The 24,857-nt window shown below is 59.3% G+C and overlaps 3 protein-coding genes across 3 annotated transcripts in view; 2 read left to right on the top strand and 1 right to left on the bottom strand.

Moving 5' to 3' along the window:
* Window positions 1-1,153: 1,153 nt before the first annotated feature.
* Window positions 1,154-14,589, top strand: CALU (calumenin). The gene is made up of 7 exons (XM_039571219.1): window positions 1,154-1,197; window positions 4,610-4,840; window positions 8,816-9,009; window positions 12,274-12,440; window positions 12,542-12,602; window positions 12,886-13,085; window positions 13,172-14,589. Exons 2-7 carry the CDS (start codon window positions 4,620-4,622, stop codon window positions 13,274-13,276), a joined length of 948 nt encoding a protein of 315 aa, XP_039427153.1. The 5' UTR covers window positions 1,154-1,197; window positions 4,610-4,619; the 3' UTR covers window positions 13,277-14,589.
* Window positions 14,590-15,642: 1,053 nt separating this feature from the next.
* On the bottom strand, window positions 15,643-18,670 carry OPN1SW (opsin 1, short wave sensitive). The gene is made up of 5 exons (XM_039571218.1): window positions 18,305-18,670; window positions 17,479-17,647; window positions 17,074-17,239; window positions 16,425-16,664; window positions 15,643-15,939 (listed from the first exon to the last, which is right to left on the bottom strand). Exons 1-5 carry the CDS (start codon window positions 18,645-18,647, stop codon window positions 15,817-15,819), a joined length of 1,041 nt encoding a protein of 346 aa, XP_039427152.1. The 5' UTR covers window positions 18,648-18,670; the 3' UTR covers window positions 15,643-15,816.
* Window positions 18,671-23,270: 4,600 nt separating this feature from the next.
* FLNC (filamin C) overlaps window positions 23,271-24,857 on the top strand; it is a 30,488-nt gene continuing 28,901 nt past the window's right edge. The window contains 1 exon segment of the mRNA XM_039571154.1: window positions 23,271-24,442. Within this exon segment, the coding sequence (XP_039427088.1) occupies window positions 24,106-24,442 (337 nt within the window). The 5' untranslated portion in view covers window positions 23,271-24,105.

Below are 24,857 nucleotides of genomic sequence, written 5' to 3'. Positions count from 1 at the left end.
AGGGCAGGGTCAGGTTGGAGATCAGGGAAAGGCTCTTCCCCAGAGGGTGCTGGGCACTGCCCAGGCTCCCCAGGGAATGGGCACGGCCCCGAGGCTGCCAGAGCTCCAGGAGCGTTGGGACAGCGCTGCCAGGGATGCCCAGGGGGGATTGTTGGTGATAGGAAAGATGTGTGCTAATGTCTTTACAAACAATTCCATAGGTGAGGGTATGAGTGTTAACATCTTTGAAATGGGTCTTAATGTCTCTACCAACTTCAAGCAGCAGGCTCCTTACAGAGCCCAGACAGCTTAGACAAGCGTCTGCACAAGCCTGAACTTCTGAACTTTGGGGGAAAACTGACGTGTTTAAGGGAGAATATGTGGTAGGCGGTTCGGGAAGGCTGCACCTTCCTGGTACCTCAGCAACAGGGAAAGGAAAAGAGCAACATGCAGCCGGGAGTTTGGGATAAAAGGAGGCTGCGCCCTCCGAAACCTCGACAGAGAAAACCCCGCAGGTGTGTGCCCCAGTGGACTCTCTCCCTTTATTCAAATAAAGTTGCAGGGTTCCTCTGTCTCCTTCGTGGACACTGGCTTTTCATAGCGTGACTTTCCGTACTTTGGGATGTTTGTGTAGGGCCAAGAGCTGGATCCATGATCCCTGTGGGTCCGACCCAGGGGACTCTGTCACTGGGCAAGTGTAACTGATTCTGCGGCTCCGTGGCAGCCCGGCCACTCAGCTGGGCCACACCAGCCGGCTGGGAAAGGCCGGGAATGACCAGGGAGTGACCAAGGAATGACCAGGGCAGGGGCACAGCCCTCCCCAGGTCCGCCGCCGCCTCGACTTTCCCGCCTTTTCCACACACGTGACTCTGCCCACCTGGCAGGCGCGTGCGCAGTGCGGCGCGGGGCGCCCCGGTGGGCGGGGTCGGCGGCCGGCGCGCGCCTGAGGACGTGGCGCATTCCAGCCAATCAGCGTCCGCATCCCCGGCAGGGGGCGGGGCCGGAGGAAGCAGGGCCGGCGGAGCGCGCGGGGGCGGGGCTGAGGCGGGCAAAGGGGCGGAGTGGCGGCAGAGAAGACCAATCGGAACGCGGAGCGGCGCAGAGGGGGAGGTGTGGCCTTCCTGTGATTGGTTGGCGGGGAGGGCGCGCGGGGGGCTGTGCGGCGTGGCGCGGCGCCGACTTCCGGTGCGCGGAGCGGCGGCGGCGGCGGCGGGGACGGTGAGGGACGGGACGGGACGGGATGGGATCGGGGTGGGCGCCGGCATGGGGGTCGGGGCCGGGGCTTGGGGCCCCGGGAGGTGGTGGGAGCGGCTCTGCGGGGCCGCTGCGGTGTGGCGGTAACGCGACGGCGGCAGCGCCGGGCCCGGTCTCCATGGGAACGGGCGGGAGCGGCGGCGCCGCCGCGTCCGCGAGTTTTGCGGCCAGTCCTGCTGTGCGATGCTGAGTCCCAGGGCGGCCCGTGCACCGGGCCCAGGGCGGGTGGGCTGGGCCGGCGGGGACCGCCGGTCCCGGGGATGGAGCCTCGTCCGCATCTCGCGACCCGGGCGGGACCGGCCCGCGGGGATCCATGGAGTCCCCCGGGGCATCCGCCGGGATAACGGGCTGTAGGACCCCCGGGATAAGGGGCTGTGAGACCCCCGGGACACCAAGATAACGGGCTGTGGGACCCCCGGTGCTGCCCTGCGCGGGGACTCTGGGCCGAGGAGGTGTCACCCCAAATCCGTGATCCTCTCCCGCAGCCATCAGTGACCCCAAAACTTTGGGGCTGGTTTGGGGCAGGACCAGCCCGTTTCTACCCCGGGTTTTGGCTCCCAGTGTCTCCCCCGCATCCATAAATCTTTCTCAGGGCCGGAATTCCCTGAACCCGCACCCCTCACCCTCGCTGTGCCCCTGGGGTGGCACCTTGGGGTCCCAGTTAATTGTTCCCTGGCTGCTCCAATGGGATCAATCCCATTGGATTGATCCCATTGGTAAAAAGCCAAAACAGAGGCTGATACACAAACCTGAACAAATTGTGTTGCCTATGAGGGGTTTTATGGGATCCTATTGGCCTCCCAGACTGGAAATGTGCATCCAGAGGGGCTTCTTCCCATCAGTTTTCTCTAAATGTCACCACAGTTCTAAGCCCAGTGCAGAATTCCGAGTTCCTCTGTCAGTATCCCAGCAAACCCAATGGAAATTCTGGGTTTCACCATCAATGTTACAGCAAACCCACCTGGAATCCCAAGTTTCTCCATCAATATCCTTGCAATCTCAAGGTCCTCCATCAGAATCCCACCTAGCTCTGCTGGAATCCTCAGTTCCTCCCCAGCTGAGGGTCTGGACCCCCATTCTGACCCCCACATCTTCCCACCACTGTTTCCTGTTCCCGACTTCCCCACAGTTCACCCTTTTATTCAGGAGAAAAGGGATCTGCTGCCAGTGGCTCCTCCTGTGAGGAGAGGGGCTCTGCCTTTTCCTCAGATTGGGATCTCTGCAGAAAATCCGGGGGCCCATCCCGCTGGTCAGCAGAAGCTGCTGGTGCTGCCAGTTTTTTTTGGGTGATTGTTTACGGATCACAGTTGGTTCGTGGGTTTTGGTCTCTCTGAGCACCTTTCCCGCAGCAGCTCCCGGCCCTGTGCCCGGATCCAGTTGGAGGTTGGATTGTCCCTCTTTAATCACTTCCAAGTGCCTCCCAGGCTCTGTGTGGACACTGGGAGATAAAATCGGGGTGTTTGACCTGTTCCAGGTCGCCCTGTGCTCCAGGCTGGGCTGATCCTGGCATCAGCATGAGGCCGGGCAGGCCCCAGGCACTGGGATGTGTCCACAGTGAGCAGGAGTAAGGTCCTCAGCACATGGATATCCAGAGCTCCACTTACACCTCTAATTGGCTTTCCCTCCTGGAATGTTTTTCCTCTCCAGAAACACTAAAAAAGTGACTTTTACTCTTTATAACCCAAATCCCTTCTCCATACCCCCTCCTTCCCCACTTCCAAGGAATTGAAATTTGTGGGTTTTCTGAATGGTCCGATAGATCCTTATTCAAAAAAAAAGGAAGGAAAGGGCTTTTCCATGTTCTTTCCCCCATGTCTGGCCACCACTGTCTTGGTTTGACGTGGGAGCAGTCCCAGGTCATTCCTGGGTCACTCCCAGGGCAGAATTCCTTGGTCTGAGTTCAGGTTAAAGGGGAATACCTGGATTTTAAACCACAGATTTAAAGTGCTAAAAAATGGGAATACCTGGTTTACTTTTATGTTTAAGAGCTCTGGGTGGGGAGGACCTGGATGTAAATTGAAAGGGGTAAGGATGGGGAATATCTTGGGTTTAAATTTAGATTAAAGCAATAAGGATGGGGAATATCTTGAATTAAATTTGCATTGAAGAGCTCTGGATGGTGAGTATCTGGATCAAATTTGGAGTGAAAGAGTTAAAGAACAGAAATATCTTGATTAAAATTTAATGCTAAATACATCAGGAGGAGGAATACCTGGACTGAAGTTTAAAGAGATCAGGATGGGGAACACCTGGATCTATGATGGAATCTAAGTTGGGATCTCAGTGACAAGGGTGGGGAACACCTGAATTTCAGTTGGGATTTAAAGGGATCAGCCTCTGGAATCCTTCCAGAGCTGCCATCGATCCCAGGCACATTTGGGTGGTTGGATTAGGCGGGTTCCAGTGCGGGGGGATCGGGTTGGTGGGGGAGGATTCCACCCACATCGGGTCTGGAGGAGCGTCCGGAGGCGTTGGGAGGAGGCGGCACAAGGGCTTGGGGAGGGAATGTTGGGAGGAGGGAGAGCAGAGGGGGCCTGTGCCGCACGTCCTTCACATTCCTCCCATCTGGATCCACTTCCTCCCTTCCCGCCAGGATCCCTTTCCCCACCCCTGGATCCCTTCCCAGCCACAGTTGCCACTCTGAGGGGCTCTGGGATGGGGTTGGGAGCAGCTCCGGGGGAAACGGGATGTTGCCCACGTGCGCCGGGGGCTTGAAGGTCCCTGTGCCCTGATAATCTGTGTTAATTAATCCCTGTTCCTTGATAATCCACAACCATTAATCCCTGTGCCCTGATAATCTGTGTTAATTAATCCCAGTGCCCTGATAATCTGTGTCAATTAGTCACTGTGCCCTGATAATCCACATCCATTGATCCCTGTGCCTTGATAATCTGTGTTAATTAATCCCTGTGCCCTGATAATCCGTGTCAGGGAATCATTTTTGCCCAGATAACCCATATCAGTTCATTACAGTGCCCTGATAATTGGGATCAATTAATCAATTTGCCCTGAGAATAGTCAGGAATTCATCACTTTCCCAGATAATTTGCATTTTTTAGTCATTTGTGCCCACATAATCTGCACTAATTCCCCATTTTCCCAGACAATCTGCATTAGTTCATTGTCTTTGCCCAGACAATCCATATTTATCATTTTGTCCAGATCATCTGGATCAATTCATCATTTTTGCTCCCATAATCAGTATTACTATTGAACTGGTTTTTCCCCAATAACATGCCCTAATCCCTATTTTCCCCAGATAATTTGCCCTAATCCCCGTTTTTCCCTGACAGCACGCCCTAATGCTGTCGCTGCCCGTGCCGCCCGGTGCCTGTGCCGGCGGGTCCGGCCCATCGCGGTGTCCCTGTCCCCACAGGCCCAGCACGATGCTGTTCCCGCGGCTCCTGCTGTGCCTGAGCGTGTGGGCACTGTGCGGCTCCGCCAAGCCCACGGAGCGCAAGGAGCGTGTGGTGCGCGAGGCCCCGCTCAGCGCCCGCGAACACGACGATGCCCAGAGCTTCGACTACGACCACGACGCCTTCCTGGGCGCTGACGAGGCCAAGAGCTTCGACCAGCTCACACCGGAGGAGAGCAAGGAGCGCCTGGGGTAAGGAGAGCATCCCGACCCTTCCCAGAGAGAGCTCCGGGCACAGGGAGCGGGGACACAGGGAGCAGCACCAGTGGGGATGGTGGCACGTGCACCGTTCCCCCTGCAGGAGACCCCGCTCCCAGCCTAGGAATTCACTTCCCAGTGCCAGGCATTCCCCAGGAAGTCACCTGGAGCCATTCCCAGTGCCAGGCATTCCCCAAAACTCTGGAGCAGACAATGGGGGGCTGGGCTGTGACGCGCTCACTCTGTGTTCTCCGGGTACCACTAGAGCCCCTGGGATCACGGGTATTTCTTGGCTGGAAGGAGCTGGTTGGGAGCTGGGTAAACAGACCCTGCATGGAGATTCCCCCTCCAGCGTGGGGCTGGGCCTCGGCTGGGACCCAGGATGCGCTGTGTCTCCCCTCAGATCCAGGATGGCTGCACCTCCCCTGGGATCTGGCTGTGCCTCCCCCGGGCCCCCCCGGCCTGGCCCTGGGATCATTCCCGGGAGCGGAGCAGGGCTGGGTGCCCCCGCAGCAGCTGCTGCTGCAGTTGTTCTGGGGCTCCGGGTGGCTCAAACCTGGGAACTGCAGCCTCCAGCGGGGTGGGGTGGGGGGAACTGGGGAAGCGGAGGCTCCCTGGGCAGCTCTGGACACTCCTCAGGATGCTGGGCTCCAATCACCTTGGAACTGGGTGCCTTTGGCTGGATTTTCTTGGAATGATTTAGCTGGGAAGGGACCTTAAAGCCCATCCAGTGCTACCCACTGTCATGGGCAGGGACACCTCCCACTGTCCCAGGCTGCTCCCAGCCCCAATGTCCAGCCTGGCCTTGGCCACTGCCAGGGATCCAGGGGCAGCCCCAGCTGCTCTGGGCACCCTGGGCCAGGGCCTGCCCACCCTCCCAGCCAAGAATTCCTTCCCAATACCCCACCTAAATCTCCCCTTTTTTAGTCAGACCCGGTTTTTTCAGCCAAGCATCCCAACCTTGCTGTTGCCAGAGCAGCACCTACCGCAGCCCACGGTGAATTTTGGGCTGTTTTTGGGGAATGGTGCTCCTTGATGGGAAAGAAAAGCTCAACCACATGTGGGTGCTGAGGAAACTTTCAGAGTGAGCCAAGTCCCACAGATACAGCGGGATGTGCAGGGCAGGGAGTGCCACGTTCCATCCATCCCTATGGATCGTCCAGGCTCCCAGTGGGAAGGAGATGCTGGCCTCTCCCCCAACACTTGGTGGGCCGGAGGGAATTTCCACCCTCCAGGGACTATTTCAACTGGAGAACCCCATGATCCCTTGGAGCCAGGCCCTGCTTGCTCTGTAAACTCCCAAAATATAGGATCCAGGAGGCTTTTTGCCTTCTGGCAAAATCAGAGCGAATCCCTCGACCCCCCTGGAGCAGCGTCAGATGCTGGGGGAAGCTCAGCGCTCAGCCCCGGCCGCCCTCCCCCGCCGCGTTCCCGCTGCCCGGGCTCAGTCACGGCTCAATCCCATTGTTCTGCCGAGTTATCTCCCGGAACGCCGGCAGCGCCCGCCCGCGCCGACTTTCCAGCCGAGATTTTCCGCCCTCCTCACAAACCAGCCGCAGCTTTATCCGCTGAGGCCAGTTCCTCTATCCCGAGCTGGAATTGCTTTGATAAACTCGTTATCACGGTCTGATTCTATAAATTCTGTGCTTTAACGGGGTTGTGCTGCAGGAAGGGCCTGTTTTTCTGCGAGAGCTCCGCCTCCGGCTTTCCAAGTGCTTTCCACGCAGCTCTGCTCACCTCCCTGCCTTTTGGGCCGTCGGGGATTTGGGAACAATGCCCGGGCCGTACCTTGTTTAGTGCCGGCGGCAGTGCCGTTCCCTGGCAGCGGCCCTGGGCACGCGGATCCGCTTGGATCAGGGAGTGGGAACGGCGAGCAGCTGCCGGCCCTTCCCGAGCATCTGCTGCCCTCCCTTGCGGGGGGGGCAGAATGGGGGTTTGGGAAAATGTGAGGATTCGGTGGCTCCTGCCCTGGGAAAGCAGCCGGGAGCAGCTGGTGCCGGCCCCGGGTGCGGGACCAGGGTGGGGAGGAGGTTTGGGAGCTTCCTGAGTGCCTGGCAAGGGTTGGAGAGGGTTTGACTTGCCTGGGAAGCTGTTCCCTAATTAACCCCCTGGTAACTGCCCTGGAAAAACTGCTTTGGCCATCAACCCCTGCCGGCTCTGGTCCTCCATTCCAGGGGTTTTCCCCAATGACTCCCTTTGCCGGTGGTGTTACCTTCTTGGGAGAAGGAAACATGGAATTGTTTCCCTGAAATAGGAAGAATTCGACAGATTTATCTGTGGTTTATATATTTACATGGACAAATGTTTACTATTTATGTGATTTTTTCATATTTCTCCGTTTGATCAGGAATATTGGAAGGGATGCTTTGCATATTGATATATAAAATTCTGAAATATTTATATAATAATCTACATATTTATGCATAACTTTGGGCACTACTGATGAGCTGGTTTTGATACTTACATATTTATTTTATGTATTTCTCTATAAAACTGCTCAGGTCTCCAAGCCCTGCTCACTGCCCCCACTCTGGCACCTCAGAAAATTAGTCAGAACTAAATTTCACATTTTTCCCCATTTTCTTCCAGTCTCTCTCCAGTTTCTCATTGCCAGGAACATCCTTTGTGCCACGGAGGAATTCCTGATTGTCCTTGACCAAGGCAATTCTGAAACACGGAAACCTGGCTGTGAGCACGGGTGGCTCCGGTGTCCGGGTTTTCCTTTGCACCAATATTTTTGGAATTAATAGTCCTAGTGGTGATTTAAAATTTAAAAATTCCGTGTTTTCCACCTGTCTTCTAAAATTCCTCAAATACCCAGGCTGGAGCTCAGGATTCCTGAACGGGTTTTCTGTTAAACCTTCATATTAAAGGAAAAAAACAGGATCCTGCTTCACCAGACAAAGGATTTTGGGACCGTTACCCCTGATTTTCATCCAAGGAGCCCGAAACTTTCCCCGCACAGAGCTGCGTCTGCTCCGGGGAGCGAGCCCTGTGGAGCGCTGTGGATCAAACAGCCCCCACCCCCCGGCTCCATCTGCCCCTGGATCCTGCATTCCTGCCGGCTTTTCCTACAGCTGCTGCTAAAAATAACGGAGGCACGCGGCCGCTGTGGCACTGGGGCTGCTCCGGTTGCTCCCCCGGGCAGCGGGTGGGACGTGGGACAGGCCCGGCTGCTCCAGGGCTGCTCCAGGGCTCCTCTGCTCCACTGGGCTTGGGCTGGGCTTGGGCTGGGCTTGGGCTGCTCCAGCTCCTACTGCAGAGCCAAACTTTCCGGGTTTAGCAGAAATGTGCATCCGTGCTCCTCGCCCAGCGCCATCGAGGTGGGAGGACACACAGATGGATTCCTAAGATTTAACAGGGAAGATTTTCCTCTAAAATTTGTAATTCCTGAAGAAACCAAAGCCTGAGTGGTTCAAGAGTGGCCAAGCTGGTGATTTCCATGTCTGAGCCAATGTTTTCTGCGTCCGGGACAGCGTTTTGGCAGCTGACCCAGTTTTTCAGCAGCTAACTCAAATGTTGGTTTTAAAGATAAACTCTTCAAATGGTTGAATTTGCAAATTCTATAACCACCTCAACTTTCTCCTGGCATCACCAGGGGAGGCAGAGCCAATATTCCCATTTTTAATATAAATATGGGTCCATGCTCATCACCTGGTGCTGTCTTGGTCAAAGGACGCATGGATAGGTCTTTCCCAGGGGCTAAAAAAGAATTTTTTCCCTAAAACTGATAATTTCTGAAGAAACCAAAACCTGAGTAGTCCAAAAATGGCTGAGCCAGCAATTTTCATGTCTGAGCTGAAGCTTTGGCAACTGAACCATATTGTTGGTTTTAAGGATGAACTCCAAATACTTGAATTCCCAAAGTCTGTAACAACCTCGACTAACCCCCTCTGCCCCTTCCCATTCCCTCCCTGCTAACCCCTCATTCTTCTTAACTTTTGCTGGATTTCTCTGCGTTTCCCACAGGAAGATTGTAGGGAAAATAGATGAGGATGGAGACGGGTTCGTGACAGTGGAGGAGCTCAAGGCCTGGATCAAGTTTGCCCAAAAGCGCTGGATTTACGAGGACGTGGAGCGCCAGTGGAAGGGCCATGACCTCAATGAGGACGGGCTGGTTTCCTGGGAGGAGTATAAAAATGCCACCTATGGATATATCCTGGGTAGGTCCTGGCTCTTGGGATGAGCCTTTCCTGGAGCCAGCAGTTGGGACGTCCTGCTCTGCTTTAGAGTGCGAGGGCTGGTGGGGTGGAGGTGGATCAGGATGGGCTTGTAGCATGACAGTCAGTGGGATGGACATGGATCCAGAGGGGGAGTTTGGGGCCTGGATTAAGGAGGCCCAGAGGAAGTCTGTGGTTGGGAGTGTGGAGCGGCGGTGGCAGGTGTTTGGCTGACCCGAGATGGATTTTTCCCCTGGGATAAGCACAGGAATATGATGTAGGGCATGGCCTTGGTATACATGGGGCCAGCTGGAGCAGATGTCCCCGAGATCTCACACTTTAAAACCTCCAAAACTCTCCAGATTTATCTCCTGGTGGCATTAACAAAGAGAAATCTAAGGAAAAGAACCCAAAATACATGGAAATCCCCCAAAGGGCATGTTTACAGCCCCACCCATCCCTTTTTTCCCCTCTGCAGCCACGTCTGGGCATTATTGATGTTCCCGGTGACAAATGCAGCTCTGGGCTGAATGCAGGTGATTTTGGGATTAATGGCATGTGGGAATGGGGGTTTCTGGCCCTTTGGAATTCCTGGCTTGTGGGGGCATTTGGGACTTGCAGGTGGAACCGACTGACCTGCGGCTGTGGAAGCACCTTGGTGTGTCCATTGCTTCCCTGAACCCACAAAAAACCATTAGCAGAGGTTTCAATTGCTTTCCTTTATCCTGGGAGCAGTGTTAGACCCCAGAACTCAGAGATGTTGGGACACGTGCTGGGCCAGCAGTGTGGCACGGCTTCAGACATCCCTGGGAGTGTGGGAAGCAACAGCTCTTGTGGGGTTAAAACCTTAAACCCTAAAGCCCTGTGCCAGCTCTGGCCTCCGGCACTGTAGACTGGCCCGGGTGGAGGAGCTGCAGCTCTGGAGTGTTGAATCCACTCTTATTTCCTAAATATTGCCAAAAATAGTCAAACTGCTCCGTGGGATGTGCAGAGAGGGAGCTGCTGCACAGCACAGGAGGCTCATCCATCTCCCTTGGGATCAGGGAGGATCTGGATTTGCTGTGTTGGTGGCCAGGGAAATCCCCGTGACACCCCCAGGCTGGGGCAGCGCTTCCCAAACCTCCCTTTTCCCTGGATTTCTGGGGTCTGGGCTGATCTCCCTGTGTAAATCCAGCCTGGAAGGGGAAAGAGAGGTCCTGGGAAGGGTTTGAGCACTGAGGAGTCTGGGGTGGGATTCAGGACGTGCAGCTGTTGGATAGGGAAAAATAGGAACATTCATGAGGAAAAGCCTTAATGAGAAAACCCTGAATTAATGGAATCCCCTTGATGAGCTTAAGGAGAAGTTCCTTCCCACAGTCAGAGCAGCGAGTGGGAGTGCCCAGCCCCCGGCACGGCCGATTCCAAACCTGGAGCAGTGCTGGAGGCCGAGTGCCCTTGGCAGGCCCCGATGGAGCCTCGACTCGTGCTGCTCCCACATACTTGTATCCTTACGGAGTGCCGGGAGGATCCTGCCTCACGCTCTGGCTCTGGCTCCTCTCGGCAGGAATTACTTTTCCACAGCTCCTTGCTGCTGAAGTGTTCCTCTCTCTTCTCCTCGCTCCCCTCCTTGGCCAGAATGGGGCTGGAATGCCTCTGGAAGTGCCTTCTGTGTGTTGAGCAGTGGCCAAGGGATGCATGGGGCCAGGCATCGCCCTTGGCTGCTCTGGAGGGTCCAGAATGTGGTGTTTTGTCAGCAAAATGAGGTGCTGGGACCAGTTTTATTAATTAATTAATTACATGCCAGGATGAGTCACTGGGTGGCCCCCAGAAGTGTCACGGAGCAGTGTGGGGTTCTGCTGGGGGGAATCCTGGGAAGCAGGGAATATCAAGTGATAAATGTCCAAGAGCTTCATCTGAGACTGGAAATTCCTTTGAAACTCCCTTCAAAATCAGAAATTATCATCATCATCATTCCTATTTTTGTTAATTCCTCAGTCCCATGGTAGGATCCAAAACCAGGAATGTTTGTCCCAGGAGACAAGACATTGGGTTGAGCTTGTGGCTTTGCTGCCATACTCTGAGCAATTCCCCAACTCTGTCTCCTTCCCCTCCGTCTGCTCCCCCAAACCTCTCCCAGCCCAGGGACCGAGACAGGAAGTGACTTTGGGGGCGTTGGGAGGGTTTAACCCTTTCTAACCCACCTGCCTCCCACCACTCCCCCATCAAACCCATTAATTAGCCCAACAGCAATTAAGGAATTGGTCCTGAAGGTTTCCTTGTTCAGGGCTATGCTGCTTCTCAAGGCAAAACCTTGGGAACAGAATGAGGAATTTGGGGTTCATTCTGCCCTAGAGCTGCCTCAAGTCACAATCTTTGGATATTTAATGGCCCCAGGGCTGCTCCAGAGCTCCTTAATCCAGGGCTCCCTATGCCTGCCTTTTGTCCCAGGTAACAGAGCAGGGACACAGGGACTTTTGGACCCTTTCTTTAGATTGGGCCTGGCTCAGGTTTAACTTAACCAGAGCGTGGCAGTGTCCCCCAGCATCCATGTTCTCCATAGGCTGCTGGACACTGCTGGCCCTGTGTCCTGGAACTCCTGTCCTGCTGCTGGCAAGGCTATGCCAAGAGGCCACGCGTGCCCCGTGATCCCACCCAGCTGAAGCCTCCTGGCCCTGCCACCGCCCCGGCAGCGAGTGAGATCCCCTTACACATTCCCCTCCCAAAATAGCTCAGGTTGAGCCTCTGGCCGTGCTGGCCAAACCCCCCGAGCCTTGTCTTTTGGGGCCTCTCCCTGGGAATGTCATGATCCCAGGGCTTCCACAGCTCCTCCTCCTCCTGGGAGTGGGCACAGGAGAGAAGTGGAGGCTGCAACTGAGGTTTCATTGGCAAAGTGTTGGGAGGTTGTGCTGAGATGGAGGAAGTTGAGTTGAGGAGTTTGAGGTTGGGTGGAGGATGTTGAGGTTGCATTGAGGAAGCTGAGGATGGAGAAGGTTGTGTGGAGGAGGTTGAGTGGAGGAGGTTGGGTCGGGGTGAAGGTTGAGGTTGGGTTGAGGAGGTTGAGGTTGGGTTGAGGAGGTTGAGGTTGGGTTGAGGAGATTGAGGTTGTCCTGAGGTTGAAGTTGTGAGGAAGTTGAGGTTCAGTAGAGGAGGTTGAGTTTGAGTTGAGGTTGAATTGAGAATGTTGAGTTGGGTTGAGGTTGGTTTGAGGTTGTGTGGGGTTGGGTTGGTGGGTGCCATGGTCCTTCCCCTGCCCAAGCTGACCTGGGTGCTCCCTGTGCTCCCTCCCAGACGATCCGGACCCTGACGACGGCTTCAACTACAAACAGATGATGGTGCGGGATGAGCGGCGCTTCAAGATGGCCGACAAGGATGGGGACCTGGCAGCCACCAAGGAGGAGTTCACGGCCTTCCTGCACCCTGAGGAGTACGACTACATGAAGGACATTGTTGTGCAGGTGGGGCCAGCACAGAGGTATTTTGGGAAGCTCTGGTGGCGGGTGGTCACTGAGGGGCCGGAATTGCTCTGGGCTCGGCTCACACCACCATCTTCTTGCAGGAAACCATGGAGGACATTGACAAGAATGGCGATGGTTTCATTGACCTGGAGGAGTACATCGGTGAGACACTGGAGCTCCACGTGCTCTCCAAATCCTCTCAGTGTCCCCGTCCAGTGGGAGCCGCTGCTGCTGTGTCCTTCCCAGCCCTCCCCCTCACAGAATGTTCTTCTCTCTCTCAACTTCCACCTGCCCCCATGCCTCCATTGAGGATTTTCGGGTGAAATCATGACCCAGATGGTGCTTTTGGATTTTGGGGATGGATTTAGGGAGCTCAAGGCTTTGGGTCAATCTTTGGGATGGGGTGGGGGCCGTAGGGCTGATCCTGATCCTGCTCTCCCCACAGGTGACATGTACAGCCAGGACGGTGACGCTGATGAGCCCGAGTGGGTGAAGACAGAGCGGGAACAGTTTGTGGAATTCCGGGACAAGAACCGGGATGGGAAGATGGACAAGGAGGAGACCAAGGATTGGATCCTGCCCTCAGACTATGACCACGCCGAGGCCGAAGCCCGGCACCTCGTCTATGAGTCTGACCAGGACAAGGTGGGCCAGTGGGATATTGGCAGCGGGATGGGAGGAGTGGGGAAATGGCAGGATGGGGAAATAGCGGGATGTGGCGTTCCCTGCAGGACGGGAAGCTGACGCGGGAGGAGATCGTGGACAAGTCGGACCTGTTCGTGGGCAGCCAGGCCACGGACTTCGGGGAGGCGCTGGTGCGGCACGACGAGTTCTAGGCTCGACACCGACACCTATTTATGGGCTCCGTCCCTCGCCGAGGCCGTTCCTGCCGCGGAGAAACCCCATCCCGGCTCCCGGGGATGGGGCTCGGGAAAGCCACACTCCCCCGGCACTTGGGGCTCGTCTTGTTGTGGGTTTTCCCCGGGTTTTAATGACTTTTGGGTTATTTTTGTATGTTTTGGTTTTACCACGTGTGGAAACAGCTCCCCTGGCGTGGGGGCAGCGATGGGGCTGCCCAGGGCTGCGGGGCCCGGGGGCCTGGGGGGGAATGGGAAATTCACAGAGGGATTGGGATTGGAATTGCCGTTGGAATAAAAATTAGAATTGGAATTGGAATTAAAATTAAAATTGGAATTAAAGTTGAAATTGAAATTAAAATTGGAATTTTAATTGGACTGAAATTTGAATTAAAAATGGAATTGGAATTAAACATTGAAATGAAAATCGAAATTGAAATAGAATTGGAACCGAAGAAGTGAAATTGAATTAAATGGAAACGTTGGTGTGAAATTGGAATAAAAAGTGAACATTGAAATGAAAATTCAAACCCAAGAAAACCCCAAAAACCGTCGGAGCAGCAGCAGGACCGGGGGGGGTGACCCGGAGGTGGCCCCAGGGCGGTCGGACCCTCCTCGCCCATCGCCGCCCCCTGGGATCTGGGCAAGACCCTTCCCCCCGCCCCGCTCCAAGTGCCTTGAACCCCCCAAACCTCTGGGGGGGGGCTCATCCCACCATCCCACCCCGCTCTGGGACAATTCCCAAGGTTTTCTCTCTTCTGTGTTGTTCATCCCCCTGCAGCCACCGGAGCTGCAAGGAATCAGGCCCAGCCATTTCCAAATGCCCAGATTTTCCCTTAGGTCCTTTCCCAAAGGTTTCCAAGGGCTGACCAGATCCTCCCATCTCCTCCTCTCTCTATTCCTCCTCCTTTCCTCTCCTCCCTAAATCCAGGGGTCAGTGGGTTGGGAATATGCCCCCATGCGGGCCTTGGGAATCTGGGAATGCTGGGGGTGATCTGGGAGTGATGTGGGACGCCAGGGATGATTCGGGACAGCGTAAGTGATGTTTGGAATACTGGGAAAGCCTGTGGTGCAACCTCACCTCTGATGCAGCCACCCAGCCCCACAGCAGCCCCTCTCCTAACACCCCCTGCCCATCCATGAGGATTTGGGACCCTTTGACAACTCCGGACACGGATTTTTCACCTCCTCCGGGTTTATTCCTCGATTTTCTCCTCGGGCTGATTGAAGGGATTCAGATCGGTTGGAACTCAATAAACCTGTTCACCCCCTGATGGGCCGAGGGGGACGGACCCTAATTCCCTGTTTCCCCCTAAACCGGGATCTGGGGGAGCCCCCCCCGCCTGAGCCAGAAGGGTTCAGCCGGGGGCGCCCTGAGGAGGGGAGTGGGGGGAACTGGGTGGGGGGATGTGGGGTGTGGGGGGATGTGAGGCCTGTGGGAGTCCTGCCCCTGGGGCTTGGGGGCTCAGCCTCATAGAGGGAATCCAGCCCCACGGATGGGGGGGCTCAGCCCCACCTCCACCCCACAGATGGGGGGGCCCAGCCCCACCCCAGCCTCACAGATGGAGATGGGTAGCAGCATCCCACCTCCCTGCCCCCCACTGCCCGTGAGGCCTGAGGGGGACAAGGGAGCAGAGTCCACCATGGCATCACCGTGGAGCACGGACACCCATGGGACCCCATCCTGCCCCACTGCAGAGCACGGCCACCCATGTGACCCCCGTCCTGCCCCACTGCAGAGCACGGCCACCCATGGGACCCCCATTCTGCCCCACTGCAGGGCACAGCCACCCATGGGACCCCCATCCTGCCCCACTGCAGAGCACGGCCACCCATGGGACCCCCGTCCTGCCCCACTTCAGGGCACAGCCACCTCCGGGACCCCCGTCCTACCCCACTGCAGGGCACAGCCACCCATGGGACCCCCATCCTGCCCCACTGCAGGGCACAGCCACCTCCGGGACCCCCATCCTGCCCCACTGTGGAGCACAGCCACCCATGGGACCCCCATCCTGCCCCACTGCAGGGCGCAGCCACCTCCGGGACCCCCGTCCCGCCCGACTGTGGGGCAGTTTCCCCTGGGACCCACTGTCCCTCCCTGCCATGGGGCACAGCCACTCCCAGGACCTGTCCCACCCTGCTGTGGGGCACAGCTACCCGTGGGACCCCCAGCCCAGCCAAGCATGGGGCACAGCCACCCCCAAGACCCCTGTCCCATCCCACCATGCAGCACAGCCACTCCCAGGCTCCCCCATTCCCACCCTGCTGTGGGGCACAGCTGCCCCTAGGATGCCCATCCCATGGATCCCCCGTCCCATGGGCCCCAGGTGCTCACTGGGTCCCTGTTGCGCTCAGACCGCGGCCATGGTTTATTGTCCCACCCGCGCTACATCCTAGGCTGGCCGGGGCCCCCAGGCCCCCAGGCCAGTGCCAGCCCCACACTGGGGGCAGCTGGGGGGTAGCTGGGGGTCCCGCGGGGCAGCCGGGGGTCCCGGGGGCTGGGGCGGTGCCAGAGCCCCTCAGCTGGGGCTGACCTGGCTGGAGGACACAGAGGAGACCTCGGTGCGCTGGGCCGAGCTGGACACCTCGGACTCGTCTGACATGGGCCGCCCGCACACCGTCTCCATGATGCAGGCGCGGAACTGCAGGGACACAGACAGGTGACACGGGGTCACAGGACAGGGGACAGCTCAGCCTGGGGGTCCCAGTGGTCCTGTGTCGAGCCCTGGCACTGTCCTCACACCCTCTGATGCTGCATTGGCCCCATCTCCTGTCCGTGGGGTCATGGTACCCCCAGCCATGCAAGTGTTCCCGGATGCCCCTTATACCCCACATACCCCATCTCCAGGTGTCCCTGGTCCCCAGATGTCCTTGGGCAACCCTGCATGCTCCTGTTGCCCCAGTGTCCTGAGGTGTCCCCTCATATCCGTGGGTGTTCCCCATGCTTGGGAGTCCCTGGGTGTCCCTGGTCCTCAGATATGCTTGGGCACCCCTGGATGCCCCCATCACCTGGTGTCCCGGGTGTCCCCCCTATCCCATGTGTCCCGGGTGTCCCATCTCCTGGGTGCCCTGGATGTCGCCCCTATCCCATGTGTCTCTGCGAGTGTCCCGGTGTCGCTGGTGTCACCTGTTTGTTCATGAAGCAGTAGATGATGGGGTTGTAGACGCAGGCGCTCTTGGAGAAGAAGGCAGGGACGGTGACGAGGCGCAGGTCGAGGCCATGGTCGCGGTTGTTCACCATGTACATGGCCAGCGCCGCGTAGGGGACGTAGCACAGGCAGAAGGACCCGACCATGACCACGACCATGCGTGACACCTCCCGCTCCGCCTTCTGTGTCGTGGCCGACTCCTGCTGCTGCGCCGCCACCTGCGCCGGCAATAGGACACCTCGGGCCTGCCCGGGCTGCTGGCCCCCTGCCCCCCCATCCCCTGTCCAGCCCCCTGACCCCCTGCCCAGTCCTGTGCCCGTGCACCTGTCTGCCCCCCACCCATCCTCCCGCCTGTGCTCCTGCCCAGCCTTCTGTCCAAGCAACCTCCCCTCCCTTCCTGCATCCCTTCATCCCTCCAGTCACCTCTCCCCTGCTCCTGCTCCCCATCCTGCCCTCCCTTCCTCCCCGCTTCCAGGCAATTCTCCATCTCTCCATCCCTTGTTCTCTCCCTCCCTCCCTTCTGACCCCCAGCCCCTCTCCACTCTCCATCCCTCCCCCTCAGGCACAAGTGTGCCTGACCCCAATGCCCCCCATGTCCTCCATGTCCCCCGTGCCCCTGGGACTCACGGCCCGCAGGGCTCTGAGCAGCTGGGAGTAGGAGAAGATGATGAGGGAGAGGGGGACGAGGAAGCAGAAGATGAAGAGGAACCAGGTGTAGTACTCGCTCTTGTACTTGGTGCCGACCGTGTACCAGTCAGGGCCGCAGGAGCACTGCAGCCCCTCGGGGACGTACCTGCAGCACCTGTGCTCAGCCCCTGCTCTGCACCGTGTGGCACCCCCCTGGTGCCCCCACAGCACCCCATGGCACCCTGTGGCACCTCACGGCACTTCTGGTGTCTCAAGCACTCACCTGGCACCCTCATGGCACCCCTGTGACCCACCCATGGCACCCCAGTGACCCCCCACTTGCCACTCCTGGAGCTGTTCCACACCCCGCTCATCCCCTGCCCACCGTGCCCGCCATGTCCTCACCTGCTCCAGCCAAGGAAGGGGGGGATGGCGATGCTGATGCTGATGACCCAGGTGGCCGCCACGACCAGCAGTGCATGGCGGGAGGTGAAGCGGAAGTTGCCGAAGGGTTTGCAGATGACGATGTAGCGCTCGACGGCCAGGAAGGCCAAGGACCACCCTGTCACCAGCCCTGGGGAAACACGGCTGCTGGCCTCACACGCCGCCCGTGGCCACCAGGGCCACCAGGGCTACAGGTCACCCCAACACCCGTAGCCCCCCTGGCCACTGGGTGATCACAAGTCCTACAACCCCAGCAGAATGTAGTAATCACCCCTACCTTCAGCCATACCTTCAGACCTCACTCCAGCCACAATAGATCACAGGGCTCAACCCTACCCATGGCCCTTACCCATTTTGTCACCTCCAGCCCCACCAGACCACGGTGATCACCCCAATTCCCCCGGCCCTAGAAGAACGTGATGGTCACCCCCACTTCCAGCTCCACCAGATCCCAGTGGTCACCCCAAATCCTATAGTCCCACCAGACTACAGTGGTCAACTCCTAAAGGTCCAGCAGGTCACTTCAATGCTTGCACCCCAGCAGCCCGTGGCTGTCAGCCCAACTGTTACAGCCTCAGTAGAATGTGGTGGTCAACAATACCTCAAGCCCTACCAGACAGACCATGGTGGTCACCCCAAATCTTCCAGCCCCATCATGGTCACCCCATGATGGTCACCCCAAATCCCACAGCCCCAGGAGATCACAGTGGCCACCTCTGGCCCCAGCAGCCCCCAGTGGTCACTCCATCACCTCCGGCCCCAGCAGCCCCCAGTGGTCCCCTCGTACCTCCAGTGGCCCCCGCAAAGCCCTCCAAGGCACACATGTGCTTCCCGAAGATGAAGTATCCCTGGGAACTGGAGATGAAGACAGTGAAGACGCTGAAGATGCAGCACAAGAAGCCGCTGAAGGAGATGTTCACCAGGATGTAGTTGAGTGGCTGCCGCAGCTTCTTGTACTTGACGGTGACGATGAGGACAATGGCGTTCAGGGGGGTGCCCACCACGAACACCACACCCATGAAGATGGTCTGCAGGTAGAAGGCCCACATGGGCGCGATGTGATACTGGGGCCCATCCCAGGGCCCCACCGACGACTGGTTCTTGAACAGGTAGAACTCGTCCTCGTCCATGGTGGCAGTGGGGGGGGTGGCGCCCACCCCTCTGATATACCCTGCGCCCCCAAAGCCGCTTAGGAGGGATCAGGGCTCAGCCCGGCCAAACTTGGGGATTAGGGTGGGCTAAACCAGGCTCAGCACCTAATCGGCCCCCTGAGCCGGGTCGAGCCGATTGCCGGTGCTCTGGGGGATTTGGGGGGGGGCGGGTGGAAGGGCTCCCCCCCACACCTGGGTATGGGGAGGGTCCCCAGGGGTCTCTCAGCTTGATCCTGCTCCTGCTGGGGTGTTTAGGTGTCCCCAGGTGTTCCCAAGCCCAGTCTTGGTCCCACCATGATGGCCAGAGTCCTGGTCCTGGTCCCACCAGGGTCCTCAGTGCTCCCCAGGGGTCCTCAAGCCCAGTTGTGCTCCCCCTAGTATGGCCAGGTATCCCCAGAGGTCCCCAGGTGTCTCCAACCTCGATTCCGCTCCCCCAGGATGGCCCAGCCCTGGATGCCTTGGGAAGAACTTGGAATTTCCCTCAGGAGGTCACCCGCTGCCCCCACCCCAGCACCCCAGGGTGCCCCCCGCCAAATGCCTCCCCCCTCAAGCGATTGCCCCCAGTTCTGGGCCTGGGGAGGTCAGGAGCCCTGTGCTGGGGAGGTCCCAAGTGAGGTGGGGGGAATCTGGGGTACCAAGGGGTGGGGGGGAAGATTGGGGGGGCACTGCTTGAGGCGGGGTGTCTGACAGGGGGTGTTCATTTTGGGGGTGCAGTGCTGGGGGGTCATTGCTGGGGGGCCACTTTGGGGGTGCACTGCTGGGACTCAAATCCCAGAAGACTCCCAGCGTTTCCTGCCCTCCCTCCCCGCCTTCCCCTCCCCCAGGCTGTGGAACCCCCGGGGAACAGGAAGGATGAGCAGAAGCTGCTTAGGGGGGGGATTAGAGGCGCTGGGGCCCCCCCGGGCTGGGGGCACCTATAAAGGCCGGTGCAGGGACCAGGCTGTGGCACCCGGGACCCCCATGGAAGGGGTGCTCAGGCGGGGGGGGACGCCTCCAGGAGAAGCTGTGTCCTGCGGAGTGTGTGTGGGGTGCCCACCCTGGGGGTGCCCTGGGGTACCCCTGGGGTTGTGTCCAGCTCTAGGGCAGAGATGGAGACAGGAGGGCTCAGGGATGGGGCCAGGGGAGGAACAAGGGGATTGGGTGAGCTGAACCCCCAGCCCATGTTTTACTGGGCAGTACTGGCTGGACTGGGCTGTACTAGATCATTCTGGCCTGTACTGTACTGGCTTGTACTGGGCTGTACTGTATCCTACTGGGCTGTAATGGGCTATACTGGACTGCACTGGGCTGCACCGCCCTGTATTGTATCATATGGGATTGTACTGTGTCATACTGGGCTGTACTGCTCTGGTCATACTGTACCAGGGTGTACTGGGCTGAACAGGGTCGTAGTGGGCTGTACTGGGCTCTACTGGATCAGGTCAGCTCTGCTGGTGCTGTACTGGGCATCCCCATGGAGGGGCACCCCCAAACAGGCATCCCCCAAATGGTTGCCACAGGGATGGTGATCCAGGGGACAGACACCCCACCAAGGGTCCCCATATCCCTCTCTGTGTGCCCACCGTGTTCCCCATGGAGCTGCGGTCACTGGGGACACCGAGGCCATGGGGCTGTGGAGGGGGGGACGCAACACAGGAGGAGTGGGGGCCACAGCAGAGCTGGGGCACAGTGGGGAACAGTCAGGCCTTGGCAGGGGCTGCCCAGGGAGGTTTGGGGTCCCCATCCCTGGAGGTGTTCAAGGAAGGCCCAGATGTGGCACTCAGGGCTCTGGGCTGGGGACAAGGTGGGCATCGGGCACAGCTGGGACTCCAGGGCCTTGGTGGGCTTTTCCAGCCTCAGTGGTTCTATGGTTCTGCGACTCTGGGATGGTGGCCATGGAGCAGGGAAGGGACTCAGGGGGCAGTGGGGTGGTGCAGAGCAGCCGCTCCCCCCGTGGGCGCAGCAGGAGGTGCTGAGTGCAGGGCTCCGGGGGCTGCAGCACCAGCCCTGCCAGGACCTCCCAGCGCCCACCAGTGCTGGCACCACCAACCCCCCGGCACCCCCTGGTACTGGCAGCACCCCTGCCACATGGGACCCATGGCCCCCACAGCCCCCCCAGCGCTCTGTCTGTAGCACCCATGGGACTCCCAGGCCCTCCAAGTCCCTGCTCTTGTGCCCTCCTGGATGTGGCCCCACACATGTCCCTGCTGTCCCCATGGCCATATTCCCTGTGTCCCACTGTCCCTGTCCCTTGTGCCCCCCAGCCCTGTCCCCCTTGTCCCCATGGCCACGTCCACAGTGTCCCCCTGTTCCCCTCTCTGTGCCCCCATGCTGCCCATGGTCCCCTCCTCTGCTTCCAACCCCAGTGCCCAGAGGAAACCCAGGGACAGGGTGGGGGGACACGGGACTCGGGGTGTCACTGCAGGGGGCAGTGGCTCTGCTCTCTGTCTCCTCCCCAGGAGACACTGGCGGAGCCAAGTCCTTTGTCCCTTCATCATTGTCTCCACCATCATCTTCCTCTGCCCCGACTCCAGAGGGCACCGGGACGCCCTGCGAAGCACCCTGGCCCCCCTGGCTCCCCCTGACCTGCCCCGGCAGCATCCTGAACCCCCATCCTGGACTATACTGACCCCCCTGGAGCGCCCTGACTGCTTAGACCCTCCTGGACAACCCTTGACCTCCCCAAAAATCCTGACCCCCACGTCCCAGACCACCCTGACCCCCCAAACAATCTACTCGCTCCCCTTCCTACACCTGCCATGGGTTTGAAGGTCCCGGTGGGGGACCCCTTGGCGTTTCACCTCCACCCCCGTTGCGTGCCCCCCAGCCCCCTCCCCCGGGATATTTTGGGTGATGGTGTGTTGGGGTGCCCCCCCACCGCGTGCCCCCCCGGGTATTTTGGGTGCCGGTGCGTGGCTCTGACTCGGCAGGTTATTTTTAGGTGTTGGCGCAGGCGCCACCACGTCACCCCCCCCACGTCACCCCCCCACGTCACCCCCCTGTCACCCGTTGTCACCTCGGGGTGCACCCACACCGCACCCCCCCCCCCCCCCCCACCGCTGGAAGCTTCCAGGGCAGGCACCGGAACAGGGGGGAACACGATACCCCCCAAATTACCCCCCCAAAAGGACCCAGATGTGGGTCACCCAAGTGTCCCCGCACGCCCCTCTCAGGGGTCTCGAGAAGGCCTCGGGCGTCTGGAGTGGGGGGGGACACAAGAGAGTTTCGGGGGGCAGCGGGGTTCAGGGGTCGCCCCCAAATATGACCGAACCCCCTGCCCAGGCATGTGTCGCTGCTATGGGGAAACTGAGGCACGGCCAGGGGGACCACAGCTGGAGTCACCGGGGGGGAGTGGGGTGCAACCGGGGGGTGCTGGGTGGGGGTTCCACGCCGGGGGTGGTTCTGGGGGGGGGTGTCCCGGTGGGTTTCCCCGGAGGGGGATCCTGAGAGGGTTTGTGGGATCTCCGTTGTGCCCCTGGGGGCTGGGCGAGGATTTTTATGTGAGTTTTTCCGGGGTTCCCAAGTGGGAAGGGAGGAGTGAGGGGGTTCCGAGTAAGTTTAGGGGGCATCTTTGCGGGGTGTTTTGGGGTGTGTTGCGCTGCTGGGGGGCTGCGGTATTGGGGTGCCTGCAGTGTTGGGGTATCAAGGTACAGGTATATCAGGATAACAGGGTGTTGGGGTGCCCGGGCTATAGGGTGCTGGGGTTTTGGGGTGTCGAGGTTGCAGGTATTTGGGATTATTGGGGGTGGATTTTGGAGTTTGGGGGTGCCTAGATTTTGGGGTTCCAGGGTTGTGGGGTTTTGGGGCGTCACAGTTTCGGGGATGTCTGGGTGCCAGGATTTGGGGTACCAGTGTTTCAGGGTAGGGAGGCTGGGGTACTCGAGGGCCGAGGTTTGGTGGTGCTGAGTTTTGAGGATGCCGAAGTTCAGGCATGCCAGTGGTTCAGCATGCAAAGGGTTTGGGGGTGCCAATGTCTGGGGGCGGGGGGTGGGGGTTTTGAGGTGCCAGAGTTTAGGAGTTTGTGGCACTGGACTTTAGGGAATTTGGGGAGTTTTGGGGTGTTGGGGTGCCACTGTTTGGAAGTTTGTGGGTGCCGGTATTTTGGGGTGTTTCTATTTGTGAGTGTCAGTGTTTGGGTGTGCCGGTTGTTTGGGGTTACTGTTTTGGGGAGTTGGTGTCTGGGGGTTTGTGGGTGCCGGCGTTTTGGGGTGTCAATATTTGGGAGTGTCGGTGTTTGGGTGTGCCAGTGTTTGAGGTTACTGAGGTTTTAGGGATGTCGGAGACTTAGGGGCGCTGCTGTCTGTGCGTTTTCGGAACTGCTGGCATTTGGGAGTTTCGGGGGTGCCGGGGTTTGGGGGTCCGGGGTGTGCTGGGATCCGGGGTTTGGGAGGTGCCGGATTCCGGGGTTTTGAGGGTCCCGGAGTGCGAGGTTTGGGGAGTGCCGAAGTCCGGGGATTTTGGGGGTGCCGGTATCTGGGGGTCCGGGTGTGAGGCCGGGGCTATAAATAGCGACGGCCGGGCCCCCCGCCCCCTGACCGCTCGGGCGGTCTTTCCGTCCCTCCTGGTCGGTCCCTCCCCGGGACGGGGCGGGCCGGGCCGGGGCAGCGCTTAAAGCCGCCGCCGCCCCCCGGCCCCGCCACTTGCCGCCGTCGCCCCCGGCCCAGGAACCCTCCTGGAAAGCAGCGCGAACACTCAGGACCCCACCGCGAACCGCCGCTCCGGGAACTCATCGGAAACCGACCCGGGAACCCACCGGACCCCCCATCCCTCCGGGACCCGCCGCTCCGCTCCGGGAACCCACCGGGAACCAACCCCAGCACCGGGAACTTGTACCGGGACAGACCCAGGACACCAGCCCCCGATTCCGGGAATAGGGACGCCTACCCGGGACACCGGAACCGAGCAGCGAGACCCTCTCGGGACACCGGGACTGAGACGGGACCCCGTCCCCAGGCACCCGTACTGACCCCGGGAACCGGGACCCTCCCTGAGCACTGGGACTGACCGAGGACACCGTCCCCCATCTCCGGGAACTGGGACCCCATCCAGGACACAGACACCCACCTGGACCCCCACCCAGGAACCGGGACTGACCCAGGACGCCGTCCCCCAGCACCGGGACCCCATAGCGGGCACCAGCACCCACCCAGGGCCCCCACCCAGGACACCAGCTCTGACCCAGGACACCGTCCCCAACCCAGGACACCGTCCCCCAGCACCGGCTTTGCCACCGGGACCCAGAACCCTCACCCCGGGCACCCACGTTGACCCAGGACTCCCACAGTGATTTGGGACCCACACCCACGGGACCAGGATCCCTTCAGGACACTGGGACTGACCCAGGACTCCCACCCAGCACCAGGAGTGACCCAGGACTAACCCCCCCACCCCCACTCAGGACCCTCCACACCACTCAGCAAACCCCCTGCTCATCGAGGACCCCCCCAGCCCCTCCAGGATGAACTCTACTTTTGAGGCAGCACCGGGTGAGGACCCCGAGGAGCTCCCAGCCACCGAGAAGGACCTTGCAGAGGACGCGCCCTGGAAGAAGATCCAGCAGAACACGTTCACGCGCTGGTGCAATGAGCACCTCAAGTGTGTGCAGAAGCGCATCGTGGACCTGCAGCGTGACCTGAGTGACGGGCTGCGCCTCATCGCGCTGCTCGAGGTGCTCAGCCAGAAAAAGATGGGGCGCAAGCACCACCCGCGCCCCAACTTCCGCCAGATGAAGCTGGAGAACGTCTCGGTGGCCCTCGAGTTCCTGGAGCGGGAGCACATCAAGCTCGTGTCCATTGGTGGGTGTGCAAGGGGCATGCGGGGGGGAACAGTGTCCATGGGTGGGTGTGCAAGGGGCGTGTGAGGGGGGAAAGGGCGAATGTGCTGGAGGGTGGAAGAGGAACGGGAATGGTGAGTGTGCAAGGGCAGGGGCAGTGGTGGTGGAGTGGGAATCGGGTGACTGTGAGAACAGAGGAGCGAGGATGGGGCTGGCGATGAGCGTGCAAGGGCAAGGCCAGTGGACAAATGAGAAATGAGTGTGCAAGGGTTGGTGTGACGGAGGGATGGGAAATTGAGGGTGAGTGTACAAGGGCAGGGGTGGACAAGTGGGGATGTGGGTGAGTGTGTGAGGAGATGGATGAGTGTGAAGAGGATGAGAGTGCAAGGGTGGGGGATGGAGGAGTGGGACTGAAGGATGGCTGTGAAAGGGGCATG

Source organism: Corvus cornix, chromosome 1A (assembly GCF_000738735.6).
Source record: "Corvus cornix cornix isolate S_Up_H32 chromosome 1A, ASM73873v5, whole genome shotgun sequence".
Classification (NCBI taxonomy): Eukaryota; Metazoa; Chordata; class Aves; order Passeriformes; family Corvidae; genus Corvus; species Corvus cornix.
Note: the sequence above shows the minus strand (reverse complement) of the source record. Positions and strands in the feature narration are given on the sequence as shown.

Coding starts and splice junctions, on each gene's coding strand:
- CALU (XM_039571219.1), top strand. CDS start 4,620: ATGCTGTTCCCGCGGCTCCTGCTGTGCCTGAGCGTGTGGGCACTGTGC. Junction 12,603..12,885: donor TGACCTGGAGGAGTACATCG/GTGAGACACTGG, acceptor CTCTCCCCACAG/GTGACATGTACAGCCAGGAC. Junction 13,086..13,171: donor ATGAGTCTGACCAGGACAAG/GTGGGCCAGTGG, acceptor CGTTCCCTGCAG/GACGGGAAGCTGACGCGGGA.
- OPN1SW (XM_039571218.1), bottom strand. CDS start 18,647: ATGGACGAGGACGAGTTCTACCTGTTCAAGAACCAGTCGTCGGTGGGG. Junction 17,240..17,478: donor CCCTTCCTTGGCTGGAGCAG/GTGAGGACATGG, acceptor CAGGTGCTGCAG/GTACGTCCCCGAGGGGCTGC. Junction 15,940..16,424: donor ACTGCTTCATGAACAAACAG/GTGACACCAGCG, acceptor GTGTCCCTGCAG/TTCCGCGCCTGCATCATGGA.